General features: G+C 49.2%; 1 protein-coding gene across 2 annotated transcripts in view; it reads left to right on the forward strand.

The window, feature by feature from the left end:
• The window catches only part of PLPPR5 (phospholipid phosphatase related 5), a 75,194-nt gene that overhangs the window by 44,211 nt on the left and 14,786 nt on the right, over positions 1-16,197 (forward strand). Inside the window, exons 4-6 of one of the 2 annotated variants that reach the window (XM_053655974.1) lie at positions 7,770-7,946; positions 11,544-11,663; positions 11,835-12,293. In XM_053655974.1, the coding sequence (XP_053511949.1) occupies positions 7,770-7,946; positions 11,544-11,663; positions 11,835-12,131 (594 nt within the window). In that variant the 3' untranslated portion in view covers positions 12,132-12,293. Of the gene's footprint in view, positions 1-7,769; positions 7,947-11,543; positions 11,679-11,834; positions 12,294-16,197 lie in introns of those variants that run through there. The other variant, XM_053655975.1, reaches the window with a different exon arrangement.

The raw sequence follows: 16,197 nt of genomic DNA on the forward strand, positions 1-16,197 counted from the left end.
AGGACCTATGATGTCCTGAGGGTCACCCCGATCTCAGGGTGGCCCAACTGAGACCTTACATTCAGATGGGGTGGGGGGAGGGCGTGTAAATCATCCTGGCTGCAGACATAAAATATGGCAGACCCTGGGGCTAATACAGCAGGAACTACGTATGGTGTCCCAGGTTGGGAGGCTGGAAGTCCAAGGTCAGGGTGCCTCCATGGTCGCTGTCTGGGAGGCCTCGCCTTGGGCAGGGTATGCCCACCCTCTTGCCGCCGTGTCCTCACAGGGCCCCCTAAACAGTCACACTGAGATGTGTCCTTACATGTTACCACGAACTTCTTGTCCCTGGTCTTAAACTGGAGTGTTTAACTGGCATATTTGAATGGTTGTGCAGGGTCTACTTTCTTTACTGGCCCTTAGATTAAACTGTAATGAATTCCTAAATCCGTCTAACAGTCTGGCCCACATGCTATAGGATTTAAAAACTCCAGATGGTTTTTTTTACCCAATAATTTCAGCTCCTTACTTGCTGGTCGGCAGACGCTAGGTCTTTGGGATGATGGAGTCGTTAAAGTTGTAGGGTTCAAGCATCTTTTGCTTGCATGTCGTGCTTCAGGTCACACGGTTTTCACTTCCTTGTATCGCAGTCAGAAACGAGACAACAGCCTTATTTAGCTAAATATGTTCTTACTTTCTACTTGGTGTATGGAAAGTGGATGTTAAACGGTGACAATGTGTGGCTTTCAGCATTAGAGGTGACAAAGTGTCCAATAAAAGAGTTTTGGCTCTTCTGGCTCATTGATAGACAAAGTGCCACCTGTACGAGATATTAGGGGGCAAGGGGGTTCATACCGGCTAGAAATGGTCCCCTTGTAGAATCAGCCACTCTGCAGGTCAGGGGTAAGGTCGGTGTGTCGGTGATAAAGGATCTGTTCTTCAGCACCCAGCCATCAATCGGCCACTGTCCTGGGGACAGCCGAGTCACTGAGCACGTTCTGGTCTTAACTGCAGGCAGCAGCTGGTCCCGAACACTGCAGTGGTTGTTCCCAGCCTCACATTTGCGACTCCCGAGTGTCTGTCGCCCATTCACGGACATCAGCTACATGATAGATTCTGTCATCTTCTGTTAGGGGCCCATGAAGGGCATTGGAAAGGAAGTGGATGGTCGCTCTTGATTTGCAAACGCAACATGTGTAAGGACCTTTATTCCCACGCTCCCGAGTTAGGCCGCTGGGTTTAGCATTTCTCCCAGCAAGTGTAAAGCTGCCATTGAAAGACGTAACTTGACTCCTTTAGGGTTTGTTCGAGTCTCCCAGCAAACAGACATGGCAGCAATAAAACTGACACCCCTTGTGAGGTTCCTGAGCTGAATCCCACAAACTACGGTTGTCATTTTCATTTTACCAATGATATTAACTAAGATGCTAAGAAACTCCGTCATTTGTCTGAGGCCACAGAACTCATCAGTGGTAGGCTGGCATTTTAACCCAGATTAGTAAACTCCTATAGCCGAGCTTTTCATCCTGGATTACAGGGACTGAATCTGAATCTCTCAAGAACCTAGAGGGTCCTATAAACACACACACACACACACACGCAACTGATGAACTCTGATGAAATAGAAAAAAGCAACTGTCGATAACCAGCACCTGAAAAAAATCGACTAACAGCTGAAAATTCAAAGTAATTTCATATCATTTCATTCACAGTATGTGCTGTTGAGACAGTGATATGTTAATAGATATAACAGATACACATATAGAGAAAAGATACAGATAAGTATTGTTTGAAAAAGCACAAGGGTCCTAAAATGGTTTTCATTAAAAAAAAAATAGCAACAAATGCCAAGACGGGTGCAACCCTTTTAGGACACCAGCTGATCGAGTTTTCATTTCCGCCCAGCGAGGACGCTCTTGTCTGGGCCGGCATCGCCCACACAGCTGGGAAGCTCATTACCCAATGGAAATAGGAAATGAGCCACATTATATGGTTTTTAATTTTCTACTAGGTGCATTAAAAAGTTTTGAAAGGGTGAAACTAATTTTAAGAATTCCTTTGATTTCACGGAATATATCCAAAATAGTATCCTTTCAACACATATCAGTATAAACTCATTAATGATTGCAAGTTTTCTGAATTTGCAGCCTTTCCGGGCCTAGCAGGTGGGAGGGTTGGAGAGGAGGTGAGTGTGGCAGATGTGAGTGTGTGGGTAGCTGCACCCCCCCAACCCCGTCCCTGTTGGGCCAGGAACCCCGAGAGGAAGCCGGCTGCCAGGGAGGTGGAAGAGAAAGCAGAAGGTGGACAGGCTTGTCCTCATTTCTGCCTTGAAACTGGGAGAACTCCACCTCGGTGCACCTGGCGGCTGGTGGCCAGGCGGCAGAGCCCAGAGGGCAGACAGCCCACCTGGGCGAGAAGGAAGGTGGGCCGGAGGCCTGGGGTCTTCCCAGTGTGGGAGCCTGGGAGGACCAAGCCAGCGTGGGGCCACGAGGGCATCTGGCAGTGGAGGCCAGCAGGCACCAGTGCCCGGGGCCCAGGGAGACCAAGGAAGGCGGAGGCCACGCAGCCCCTCGGTGGCCCCAGGCTGCCTCCCTGCCCAGCCATGTGGTCTTGCAGCCTCACAGGGGCCCCAGGGCCGGTTTGCCAGGAAGGGAAGAGTGAGAAAAGAGGAGCCCAAGCCTTTGTTCCTCGTTCCTTCCTGCCCGGTTCCCTTGCTGTTTAGAGCAGGATGCTCACTCACGGCCAAGCTGAGATGGGTTAGGACAGATAAAGCAGCCGTGCGCTTTCTTCTACAGCCCAGACGTGTCCAGTACAAGGCCCGTGGTCTTCCCACCTGGGCATTACCTCCCGTCACAGTTCTGCCGCCCCCCAGACACCTTCTCATCAGCATTTGGGAAACTGATGGACGTGAGTGAGATGCATACAGCCGTTGGCTTTCGGGACACTGCCCGCCTGGCTTGCTAACGAACCCCTCAGTTTTGTTTGGGGTCTCTGCAGCGATTCGCAGGAGCTGTGTGCAGCCGGCTGGGGGCTTCTAGCCTGGGAGCTGCCGGGCTGTGGCTGGTGATCAGTGTGGGGCGAACGAGAAGCTGGAGAAAGAGAACTAACATGGTCCCCACAGATGTTCATAAGGGTCCCACCGGGGGTGTCAGCACCAGTGTCCAGGCCCTGGCTCACCCCCTGCTGTCAGCAAGGACTCACTGCAGGCCAGACCCTGCCTGGAAGATCACCTGGGTCATGCCACTAGTCCTTTCAGCCCTGGGTGGGGATAGTATCACCGCCATTTTGCACGTTACATACCAGGAGACCAAGGCCCGGACGGGGGTGGATGGCTTGTCTCGGTGAGTGGCAGAGCCAGGTCTCAAACCGAGATTTTACTGGATCCAAAGTAGGTGCTGTGATCATGACACCACCATCACCTCCTCCTCTGGGTCATTTTCGTGAATTCCAGTACATGCACTCATTCATCCATGTGTTCATTCATTCATTCACTCACATGTTAAGCAGATAGTGATTGGATGTAGGATAGTTTTCTTCTGACACCGTGACCACTGGTCATGAACCCAGTGACTCACGACAGCCCGAGTCCATTATCTTAGAGCTGCCCGGGTCTGCAGTCCAACCCAGGCCTCTGTAGGTGAAAACCAAGGTGTCAGCCCCACTGTGTCCCTCGGGAGGACGTGGCAGCGGCAGCAGCCTGGTATCTTCAACCGTCTCTCTGACTGCAGCCGAGAGGGTCCCCACCCGTCCTGTGGCAGGGCCCACCCGGGGACAGGTGCCACTCTGGGAAGCACGAGACAGACGAGGAGAAAGACGAGAGCAGGTAAACAGACACAGAGGCGAGAAGACCGTGTCAGCGGCTGGTGGGCACTCAGAGACGGCTAAGAGCTCAACAGGGCTCCCTCCCAGGCGGGGCACACGCCTGCCACTCACTCTGCCACCTGTGAGCGCCTGCTGGGGGAAGTGCCCCCTGTGCGTCAGTGAGTGGACGCAGGGCTCCGTTCTAACGGGTATTCCAGCCTCGGGAACCGGTCAACATGGGCACCCAGAAATGGAGTAGGTGACTTTGGACGGCGACCGGTACTGTGAAGAAAATGCTCCGTCCTCTTTCCCCTGGACCTTTGCCTTGATTTGCTCTTTAATTGCACAGCCTAGTACGTCTTCACTGGGTGCTTACCCTGTGTCAGGCCAAGTGGGACACAGTGCAGGCTTTAGAACAAAAGACTCAGATTCGGCTTCTGTGTCCTCACTGCAGTGAAGGAAACCGTTAAAAGGAATTAAAACCATACATCGTTGTAAGCGTTCTGAAAGAGAACAAGCCAGGTGTGTGGAGAACACACATCAGGACCCCTTCCTCGCCCCCACTTCCCTTTCCCCTTGCGGGGAGCCCCAAATAAACAGGTTCGGGGGTGCAGTAAGTGCTGAACAAACACCATTTGTGCGTTTTTATTTTTAGTTATTTATAACATTGTATTGTTTTCAAATTGCACAGTGTGTTCCCAACTTAGCCAGCAGATGGGTGTTTATCAGCAGGAGTGAGTCAGTTCACATTGCTGAATAATGTGGGCACGGTGGATACATTTTAGTCAAAGCAAATGAGGAAGTAAAACCCGGTCTGCACGCGTGTCAGTGATTGTATACAGCTGGAAGCAAGGATTAGAGTACACACCAGGCTGTGAGCAGCGGCACACGGCTTCGGCCTTGTGCATCGGCCTGCTAGTAGGTATCCGCAGGATGGATGGAGGAAGACAGAGAGCAGGGGCTAGTTATACGGGTGGGCCAGGCCCGTGAGGTGCTGCGTGGGCACCACCCACTCAAATCAGACCCCCTGCTGTTCGGGTTTTCTTTTAGCTACATTTTGACATCTAGTTAACCTAGGTGATTCCATAGTGAATTAAAAACCAGGAGAGCATAAATACTCAATTCCTGTCCTACATCCAACTCGCTAATAGACTCTTATGCCGTCATTCCCTCTTCTGCAAATGAGGGATAAACGGGCGTTGTATAAGGGAGACGGAGTGGTTTAAAGACACATAAAGTTCCGCAGAGCTGCCCAGTAGAAGGAAAAACTTGCGATTTTTCTGTGACATCATGCCAACTCACTATGTTCCAGAAAAAAATATTGTGCATTATTAAATGCTGCTGTGATCCACCTTAAAGTCGAATTACTTGAATAAAGGTCACCCTTCTCCCATAACCCTTAAAATTCAGTCTTCCTCCGCTCCAGCTCTGGGCAGGAAGTGAGGTCTGGTGGCGGAAGAGCCAAAAGCAGGCTGTCCCGGTCACACAAGCTTTCACACGCATATGTACTATGGCCAGACTGCTTTTGGATCCTTATAAACAATGCTCGCCTCCTTAGATCCATTTAGGAGCGAACTCCACATTCAGGAGAAACTTCGGAAGGTCGTCCCCAAGCCTGCAGATGACTGCGGGCCGGACCCAGTTCAAAGGTGAGGGCCTGGGTGCATCCGAGACAGCCTTTGGGGGTGAAGGGCAAGGCAGATGCGCCAAAGCTGCAAAGACCACTCCCTACTGCGCAGCAGCCGCGCAGCGTGGATGGCGCCCTGCCCCGCGTTACCATGGCAGCCCTGGTTCTCCTCCCCCCTTTCAGCGCCTGTGCATCTGCGGATGCTCAGCTTACGTTCATTGGCCACGTCCTCCAGGCCAGAAATCAGAGAAGAAAGAGGGAGGAAAGGCCATGGTACCCAAGAGCTTTCTCTCCTTCCCTTCTACGTCCCTCTTGTCTCAACGTTGCAGCCCAAAGTCAGTTTCTGCATTCTTCACAATAAACTCTGTCTCGATTTTGTTTTATGTCTACACGATGAAGGTAACAGTTATGTTGAGAACGTCATCGGATTATTAGTGTAGCATGCTTAGAACACGGCCTTCAGCAGCGGTCATTCATTAAGGCACAGTGCTAATGAGTATTAGCAGTATGAGCATTATTCCGTTATCAGTTCCTACTTATTTTGCCTTAATAAGGATAGGATGCTTCTAGCCTTCTGACGGATGTGGGAAATCACAAGTCCGCCGTGCAGCCGTGTGACAGGAAATCTCACAGGCATACCCACTTTCACGCCCTGCTCCTGAGCACTAGCCAAGTCCCGGTATCCGATGCACCCAGGAAACCTGAAATGGTGTGATACCCTCACCTTGTTATCCGTGTGGGCAGAAGAGCTCCAAACACTGTCCCTCTGCATGGCAAACGCCTCGTTTCCCTTCCTCACCTCTCTCTGTGGCTGTCTCCCCCACGCAGACCCTCCAGAACTGAAATGTTCTGCTCTTCCCAGCGCAGGCTCCGCCGCGCCCAGGCCGTGCGGCCAAGGCCACGGGCCCAGGTGCAGACAAGGCAGCTGGTTCTTTGTTTTTCCCTAGAGCATTGGGACCTGGGATAGATTGGCTGGAACTTGGCTAGCTAGAAGCTTCGTGTCACGTGGGCCGTTTAAATATTCACACAGCCTCTTTGGCAGCAAACAGGGCTTCAAGCTTTGCCCAGCAGGGAGAAAAAGAAAAAAAACAGAGAAGATAATCACTGAATTTCATAGCATTCTAAAATGGCTGCTATGAATTAAAAACTTAAGCATGGACTTTGGTTTACTCTCTTAGGCAAAAATTTTAAATTTTATTGATTATATATATCTGGAGAGGGAGGGAGGGAGGGAGAGCCAGAGACATTGATTTTTTGTTCTACTTATTGATGCGTTCATTGGTTGATTCTCGTATGTGCCCTGACTGTGAATCAAACCCTCAAACTTCGTGTGTCAGAATGATGCTCTAACCAACTGAGCTACCTGGCCAGGGCCAAAAATGTATTTTTTATTCAACTCAGACAATAGGCAAGTGGTTTTAAACATCTCTAACCATGGTTCTGAATATATATTATCAGCATCAGATACGTACTAACACTAATACTGTAAAAACATATTGTCCAAGCCATCTCTTTTAGAATCACTTTGTTAATGACTTGAAATAATAGCAGACAGTTCTTGCTTTTTGCAGTCAGCCAATTTGCTTATGTAGTACTAGGATTTAAATATTAAGCGACTGAGCTCCAGGCTGAGTCAGACCGGGGGGAGGACCGAGCTATTCTGGAGCATAGTGTCCCAACTTGAAGACACTCCAATGCCATCAGCTCACTTGTATTGTCCTGTTTGCATGTGCGAGCTACCAAAACTGCATGTGTCTGTTCCTTGGTTTGTTCCATTCTTAGCTGGTATTTCCTGCCTGCTTGTAATTAAGTGTTTATGTTGTCCTAACCACAGCCGATCAAAGTTTAGTTCATTTCGCAACTCCAGGCGGCAACATAAAAACAAACTGTGGCATTGCTTAGTAAAAAAACCAGCTTCATGCCTTGTAAGCACACGTTCTGATTCTATCAAGTCTGCACCCCGTCCAAGGGCATGTACACTGTGGTCACGCAGAACAGAACACATCTTCATCAGTGTTCCCCCGTCGCCATGTGGATCTGAAACGTGAATTCCTATCAACCAAGGACACCAGGTGTTTCATCAACGGTCACTTGCAGTGGCTGTGCCCGGTGCTCCTACATGATTAATAATGAGAGCAGACCCTTAGCAAATTTCAGGTAAGTAAAATTAAATAGTCACTCACCGCACTCCCATTCTGCTCTTAAGAAACTTTCTCAGGCAATGAATACAAGGCAGTTGCTCCCGGAACCCTGTGGGCGGAACACACCTGTCAATACATCATTGTAACTGTGTGTGCGTGACATGTCTCCAAGGCACCTACCAAGGCAGTGCCCTCGCGAAAAGTCACGTTTGTCGTTTCAGATGTACATCACCAACACCATCAAAGCCAAGGGCACGAGACTCGCCAAGCCGGTCCTGTGCCTGGGCTTGATGTGCCTGGCCTTCCTGACCGGGCTCAACAGGGTGGCGGAGTACCGGAACCACTGGTCGGACGTGATAGCGGGCTTCCTGGTGGGCATCTCTATAGCCGTGTTCCTGGTGAGTACGCGTTTCCGGAGATGGCACCGGGGTTTTCACGAACCGCCTGTAGGAAAATGCATGTGTGAGCCACCTGGGTTTGCCCAAATGCGGTATATCAAGTGATCACTTAATATTCTATCAGGGGGGTCCAACCTGAGGCCCACAGGCTACAGGCGGCTCAGGACGGCTGTGAATGCAGCCCAACACAAAGTCGTGAATTTACTGAAAAATTTTTTTTAGTAATTACGTGTCACAATGTGTTTGGTGTGGCCCAGAGATGCCTAGAGTGTGGACGCCCCTGTGAAGTCATTTATTTCCTCCACTTCCCTCATTTTTCTGCCTAAAGTCAGGTGTGGTGGTGAAAATAAATTTTCACATAAAATGGTGCAGAGCTAAAAACACTCACTTCTCCCTGGATAGTATATAGGACTGGGGTGCTTGGATATTTTTTAAAATATCCTGCAGGGTGCTTTGCATCAAGGTGGAGCAGCTGGAGACCCCCAGAGAACTCGAGTACCTCGGCAGGGTGCCATCCACGGGCTACCTGTCCCAGCCACAGAGCTCGCCAACCAGGAGCCCTCCCTCCTGATGTGACCTGGTTCCCTCCAGGAACTGAGGACCCACTGCTCCGGAGACAGCGCCACCTCCTGGCAGGTGCGGCCATGTGGCAAAAGCACAGCGGTGACTTCTGATGAAGGACACGTGCCGCCTCAACTTCTGTTTTAAAACCCCCTTCGCACATTTCTACAGATTTGGGAGGCGGGAAGATGCCCTTTATCCTGGCTTTAGAATGAACTGGGCCATCGTAAGTTTGAGTGTGTGGATCATTCTACCCAGGCAAGAAGCTGTCTAGACTGTATATCGAAACATCCTTTTGCATCGACACAGTATAAGACACATTTCAGCTCCCTTTCGGTTTTATTTAAATTGCTCCTCATGTCAGCATTGCTTCTTCTGCTGCCTTCACTACCCAACACCCGTGAGCAAAAACTCCAGCTCCCGAAGGTTCGAGCACATCTATGTGCTGGGCATTTTTCAAGAGGTTCTTCTTCTAGAAGCTCCAGTGTAAGTGGTGACTACATCCTTGTCCTCGTCCACCAGGTGACCTGTGTGTTAGAAGAGGAACTCAGGACCTGCCAGACGGAAGAGATGCACAGGCCACAGGGCGAGGCGTGGGGAAGGGGAGGGTCTTTCACGCCCCCTCCAGGTGCTCACCAACCCGGAAGCTCTTGGCAGCTTCTCTTTTGGGGTTTTTACAGATGGGCTAAGTCATCGGCCACTGGCCGCAGATGCAGTCTCCAGCCGCCCTGGTTCCTTCTCGGGTCCAACGGAATCTCGTGGTTGAGTCTCCTGGCAACCAGCCCAAGCCCTTCAGGTCCAAATGCCTCCTCGTTATCATAACGAGACACACCTGTATTGCTCTCAGTACGGGAAATCCGAGCTTGGGCGGCTCTGCGTCAGAAACAGGGATGAAGACCCAATAAATACGAGAAATGCATGGTTGATCTAAGGGACCCAATACATTTTCCTTATAAATCACAATATTGCAGCAAGGGAGACACAGGTTTTACAGAGGGTTCAACGGAATGGCAGGTACACGCAGTCACGAGATCCCGTCTGCGGGGATGAGCGGCCAACCAGAAAGAGGAGGCAATGCATGAACTTGAAGAGTTTGTGCAGCTGGCAGGTCTAGGCTGGGGTGTGAGGATGAGGGGGAGTGCAGTGCACAGAGGGGAGTGGAACGCCCCCTGCAGTAAGCTTGGGTGCAGCACCTGCTGTGTTCTGGGGGGCGGGTGTCCTGCAGGGGTGCCTGTCATCCACCCCGAGGGACAGCAGACGCAGGCGGTGGGGCATGGAGAAGCACAGGGGGAATCCCTGGGATGGCCCAGGTGTCGAGAGAATATTCTGGGCTTTTGTTGATAAACTGAGGTACTTCAGGAGCCCCTGGCAGGGTTTAACTGAGTTGAAATGGAACAACAGCCTGGGTTGGCCCCAGCTTCTTGTGCCCAGTTTTTACCACTGAACAGTTGGACCTTCCTGAGCCTGGTTCCGTCCTCCGTAGACGAGGTGGGGAGCGGCCTCCCGAGAGGGTCCTGGTGAGGATTTATGCAGCTCAGAGGAAATGGCGTGTGTGCAGTGAATGGGCCCCAGGAGGGTGGGCCTGAGTTCCCTAAACGACCATTTCCCTCCTGTCCCTTTTAGAAAATAGGTTTGCTGGAGGGCGAAAGTCCAGGTGAGGGACTACCATAAAACCCAGAAGAAGAGGGCTCAAGACTATCTTAACCTTAGTTAATATAAGGAGATAATCATAGATAATTAATTGTCCTGTGCTGTTTAATTGACTATTTCTCAAGGTATGACCCACCTGCATCAGAAGCTTCTAGAATGCATATTAAAAGTACCAACTGTTATACCTCAAAAAAATTAAAAATGTAACTGCCTCGTGACTCAGCTACCCCAGTTCTGGGACTATACCTGAAGAATCCCAAAACACTAATTTGAGAAGATACATGTACCCCTGTGTTCACTGCAGCATCGTCCACAATAGCCAAGATTTGGAAGTAAGCCAAGTGCCTGTGACTGGGTACTTGATAGAATAGTACTCAGCTCTAAAAAAAAGAAGGGAATCTTACTTTTTGCAGCTGTGTGGATGGACCTGGAGACAATTATGCTAAGCAAAATAAGGCAGTCAGAGAAGGAGAAATATCTCGCTCCTGTGTGGAATCTAATGAACAAAATAAACTAGCAAAGTGGAAAGTGAGTCACAAATTACAGAGAAGAGATGACAGCTGTCGGAGTGGAAGGCTGTAGGCTCAGGGAGAATGCGGCAAAGGGATTAAGCAAAGAAGAAAAACAAAAGGAAAAGGGCTAACTCTTCAGCCCCACCCTTCAGCTACAAACCTCTGACCCGGAGGGGAGGCCTTGGGAATGTGCACTCACTCCTAAGAGCGCCAGAACTTTATTTGCACACACGCTGGCCAAGGACACACTCTGGTGTAGTTCAAGTTCTGTCTCTCTGGGGCATCATCAAATGGAACAGGGTCAATTCCCTTCTTGTAAAAGGCCTTCTACTTCAGGAATAGCCCTGGTGAGCTATTGTTGAAATGCCAAGTTATATATGGTGTACAACGAGAGACAATGACCTGTGTTAATTAAGAGGAAGTTACTAATTAGAGGGTGCCCTTGTGGTGGGTTTATTATGAATTCAATGATGATCTTGAAGCAATGGGAAATAATTAGCATTCAAATTAAGTTGTAGGTTAAGCCACATTGGGGTAAGGTTACCTTGCTATGAATTTTCATAAGGTTATGATGTTATTTTTGGATATATTTGAGCACCGACTATTACCTCATTTAATGAACATTTTGGAATAATAAAATTGTCATCATGAGCTGAGCTACTTATTAATGGATGAATTTTCCGGAACATATATGCACTGGGGTACCTACCCTCAACATTTATACAAGATAAATCTGGGTGTCCAGTTATATCCATTTAACATTTAAATAATTTGAATGCTTTCTTATTGTTCCATTTATTGAGCTACTCAGAAAGATCGTGGTCATGGAGAGCAGGGCTTTGCTTTACACTGTACTTTTTCCCCAAAATTCCAGGTCGTGTGCGTGGTAAATAACTTCAAAGGGAGGCAGCCCGAGCAGGGGCACCTACACGTGACCAGCCTGGCTCACACGCCGATGGTCAGCATTCCTCGCGTGGAAAGTCCCTTGGAAAAGGTAACATCCGCACAGGTGATGCATAATTTAAACTCTAAAATGTGATCGGTACCCAGAGCAAATGAGGAATGGATTCTTCCTGATCGCCCTTGGGATGGGGGCTTAAGAATTGGAAAATTTTAGTTTAAGGTAATTAGTTATAAGCCTAGCAAGTGATGTGTATGTTAAAAGCTTTTGTTTCAGAAACTACAGATAGATAAGGGCCATCCTGCCTCCTGGGAAAATAGCGGACCTCCGGGGGCAATGCTAAAGATGACCAGCTGGGGGCAAGTGGAGGCATCCAGGCCATTGTGTTTCAGGGAGGGGCAAACGACCACCTGCCCCTGGGAACAGCTGACCACCCAGGACAAAGATGTTGCAGTTTCTTCTACCCGACCCGCCCCGAATCTCAGTACCCCTCACCGCACCTTGTTTATTCCCTGCTATAAAAACCTTGGCCTGGCGAGAAAGGACAAGATGGTCTGTTAGGGTATGAACCCACCATCTTCTCAGATCACTGGCTGCCTGAATAAAGTGCCCATAAAAATTCAATGGCTGTCATTGCTTATTGGGTTTGGTAGTGACAGGCAGCCTGAACTCTGGTGTCTTTTCCAGGTTCACTTGCATCATCATTTTCAAAGCACTGAAACCAGCCGGTCTGAGTTGTGTTTAGCAAGCACTTAGTTCACCAGTGACATCGTCTTAGCAAAGGTAGCTCACACGTGAACTGCATCTTTGAATTGCACAGGGAAGGCTGAGTGCCTATGCTGGGGTATGTTCTGTACTGCTCCGTAGCCTCTATAAGGAGTGCCATCCTTCTACGTGCTGTGCCATGAATGGTCTTATGCAAAAGCAAGGCAATACAATAGTTTTGCTCGAGAATGTATGTGTTCTTTTCATAACCTACGTTCCATTTCTTCCAGGCTCCATTGACAGCTGGCCCTCGAACATGACGGGTTTCAGTTGTGCGGGTCTATTTATAAGCAGATTTTTCCAATGAATACGGTCAATGTATTTTCTCTTCCTGTGATTCTCTCAGCAGCACCTTCTTTTCTCTAGCTTCCTGTATTGTAAGAGTAGAGTGTATAATATATACAGCACGCGGTGTAGGTGTTCATCAGAGGTCATGTGACTGGGGAGGCTTCTGGTCCACAGCAGGCTGTTGGTAGTTAAGTTCCTGGGGAGTCTAAAGTTACCTGTGCATTCTCACCTGCACGGGGTTGGTGCATTCTTGCCTAACCCCCATGTTGTTCAAGGGTCAGCTGTTTAAGAGAAACTGCTTTCATGTCATGCCTGGCACAGAATTGGGGCTTAGTAAACATTTGTAGAATCTCGGTACAGACAGGCCCCCAGCAGGAAAACACCGGTTCTCAAGCCCAGGGCAGGGAAGGGGAGGGTCTGGTGGGTCTGGGTGGAGCCAAACCAGGGAGCACTTTGAGAGGCGGCCAAGGCCTCCTTCGGCAGGACAATGAGCACAGAAACCATGTATTTCACCAAAAACTGTTCTTGAGACCTCTGAGAGCCGCCTATTTCTTAAATGACCTGACAGTTCTTCACCTTTGTAACTGGTGAAGTGCTCACTGTCTCAGGTGAATCATCACCTGCATGCTCATCGGGGGTTTTGATGGTGTGACTCTGTGGGATGATTAATACACTGGACGAAAGAATAAAAGCTCTTGAGAGTGTTGCAGAACAGGCCCAAGGCGGGTATGATACACTGTTACCGGAAAGACTCCCCACTAGATTCGCTTGTCTGCCGCCAGAGGAAAGGCGTCTCTCAATGCCAGAGGTTTGTGAAAAGGAAAGGAAATGTTTATTTAAAGCTATACAGACTTCAAGTAGTGACCCAATGTCTTCATTAAAATATCAAAGTCCTTTAGGGTACCCACAGACGCCCACAGTGCTTCCTCCTCCCTCTGCCCTAATCTGGGTACCGCGTCTCAAGGAAAAGAAGCAGAAGTCCTCCGTGATTCGGGGTCCTGGCGCCACCAGCTATGTTGCTGCCAGGATCTCCAGTTAATCCAAAGCCATGTGGCACCTTCTCATGGCCCAGCAGCAAGAGGCCTTTCACCCCTTTTCTTCCAGCCAAAGTCTCTCTTTGCTTCCTAAGCCATGTGGCAAAATGGAGCACCCCAAAGCCACATGGTCCCCACTCTGCCAAATCCGAGCTGTTCACTCCCCACCAAAACTGCAGAGTCTGGGTTTAAATCCCTGCGCCAGTCCTTCTCTGCAGCCCCATTTCCGACTCCTCCCACAATTGGGTACACCTGCCAGCATTCCCACATTCTTCCGGCTTTACTGTGCTGCCATTGTAAGTCTGGGCAGGTGTGGCCCCATGGCGTGGAGCCAATCATCTCCAAGCTCCCACAGAGGCGCTGTAACCAGGGGGAGCTGCCTCCCAGTTACGTCTTGGGTAGAAGTCCCTTCCATCCCCCTGGCTCAGAGCATGGCCACAGCTATTTAACATATCTATGCAGCCAGTTAAAGGTTATAGATGTGTTAAATGACCACACCAGAGATTAGCTGCAAAGCTGTTGCTATGCAAAACAGCTCTCAATGGCCCTGCTCCATGTGTCCCATCCCCCAGGTCAGACTGGTGGGGGTGAGGACATCCTATATATATTTTTCTCTAATATTTCCTGAACACCCTGAGTTCTGGACCCCATTCTAAATCACTATTTGCCCCCCCCCTTGGCTGCACCCTGTTACCAGAGATTACTGTAAGATTACAGTTAGTTCACTAGAAACAAAGGGTGTGTTGTGTAAAAGGATTTGTAAAACCTTCGTGCAGGGGGAATACATCCAGGTGAACTGCACCCACAGAAAGGGACCATCCAGTGCGTGTGCACAGGAGACACGGCCGCGGAGAGTCCATAAATGCAAAATCCACTCAGGACATTAAGTCAGACCCATGTGCAATACTGTGCAAGCCCGTGGTGACGTAATTTCAGATGGACATTTACCAAATAGAATAGTTAGCACTCGAGAAATAAGTGTTAAGTGAGCGAACAGGTGTGTCCTGGATGACAGGTGGACCCAGAGTCACGGATTTTGAGAGGCTGTGGAAGGGACACACCACGATCAGAGAACAAGAAACTCACGGAGCAGCAGCAACTTCCTGTCAGTGTCAGAAGGACCCTCATGTGGCAGAGGGACGCGGGGCCTCAGAGGTCACAGTGAAGGTGAGAGAGAAGAAAGTGTAAGAAGATGAATAACGTGTGGGAAGAGGAGAAAACTTGCTGAAAATGGAGTGGCTGCCTCACAAGCAAAGAAACTTCCTGCGAAGATTCTGGAAGAGCCACCTGTCACCGGTATTCGTGAGACCACGGAGGGAACGCAAGCGCTGGGGTGAGAGGACGTGCCCAAAGGTGGCAATGGTGACGATGAAGATGATGGTAACCACTGTTTAAGGATCACTCGGTATGTGCCCAGCACTACCCCGATGGCTTGTGAAATTCCACAAAAATACTTCCGTGCTCCACAAGAATAATTTCATTTCTTTTTAAAAGAAATGATTGATTCTAGAGGGAGAGAGGGATGTTGATTTTTGTTCCACTTATTTACGCATTGGTTGATTCTTGTATATGGCCTGACCAGGGATTGAACTCACAACCTTGATTGATGTCTAGGGACAAGGCTCCAACCAACTGAGCTACCTGGCCAAGGCCTACAGTGTGCTTTCTTACCACAAGTTTTAAAGCTGAGTACCCTAGAGGGGCACAGACTGCTAATAGTCCACCAGTCCTCTCTCCTCTTCTTCCTTTTAGCAGTCGAATCCGCAGTCCCATGTCAGCTGCCCCACGGCCACCCGGCTGCAGCCTACTCCCCCACCATGTCCCCCGCACTTAAATGTGCCCCTGCAACTGAGTTCAGACCGGGGACTTGTACACAGAGGGGAGTCTCTTTGGAGAGCTTGTCCCAGATCTTCCCTTCTCAGCAGACAGAGAGGGTAACAACTGGAGTGGCCTGTAATCTTCAACGTGACTGTTTGCCTCACAGCCTGGAGCTCACGGAGTGGCCCACGTACTAGGTGGTTCTGAGAAGGAAATGAACCCTCTCGTCTCTGAGCCACTGGGGGCTCCCTCCTCGTTTCTGCAGTGGCTTTGCTGATGCCCCGTGACAGGAAATGTCCCCACGGTGCAGGTTAGGAGTCTGAACTTCCACATGGGCAAGCAGTTCACAAAAGTCTACGTTGCTGATCAATAGCAAAGAACGTTTTCCGTGTAATATTTCAAGGTACATGCTGATGGCATAAAATATATTTTAAAAGTGAATAATATGCATAAAAGTAGATCTTCTCAACCGTCAAATAAAGGTAGAAAGCAGTAGAATTTAGGAGGAGGTCTTAAACATTATTTCGAAGGAAATGGTTAATTTCACATCTTTGAAATTAACTTGAACAATCACAGTCCTCTGCTTTTGAACGTATTTATTTGCATAAGGGTCTTTAGCAGCCCCTACTAAACACTTGCTAGAGCATTGCCAAATACTTATATACAATTCTGTCATTCTATACATTAAATGATTTAGCAACTCTTTTTGCTGAATTTATGTT

The sequence above is a fragment of the Artibeus jamaicensis genome, unplaced genomic scaffold (assembly GCF_021234435.1).
Source record: "Artibeus jamaicensis isolate MK-2021 breed Jamaican fruit bat unplaced genomic scaffold, CSHL_Jam_final scaffold_1689, whole genome shotgun sequence".
Lineage (NCBI taxonomy): Eukaryota > Metazoa > Chordata > Mammalia > Chiroptera > Phyllostomidae > Artibeus > Artibeus jamaicensis.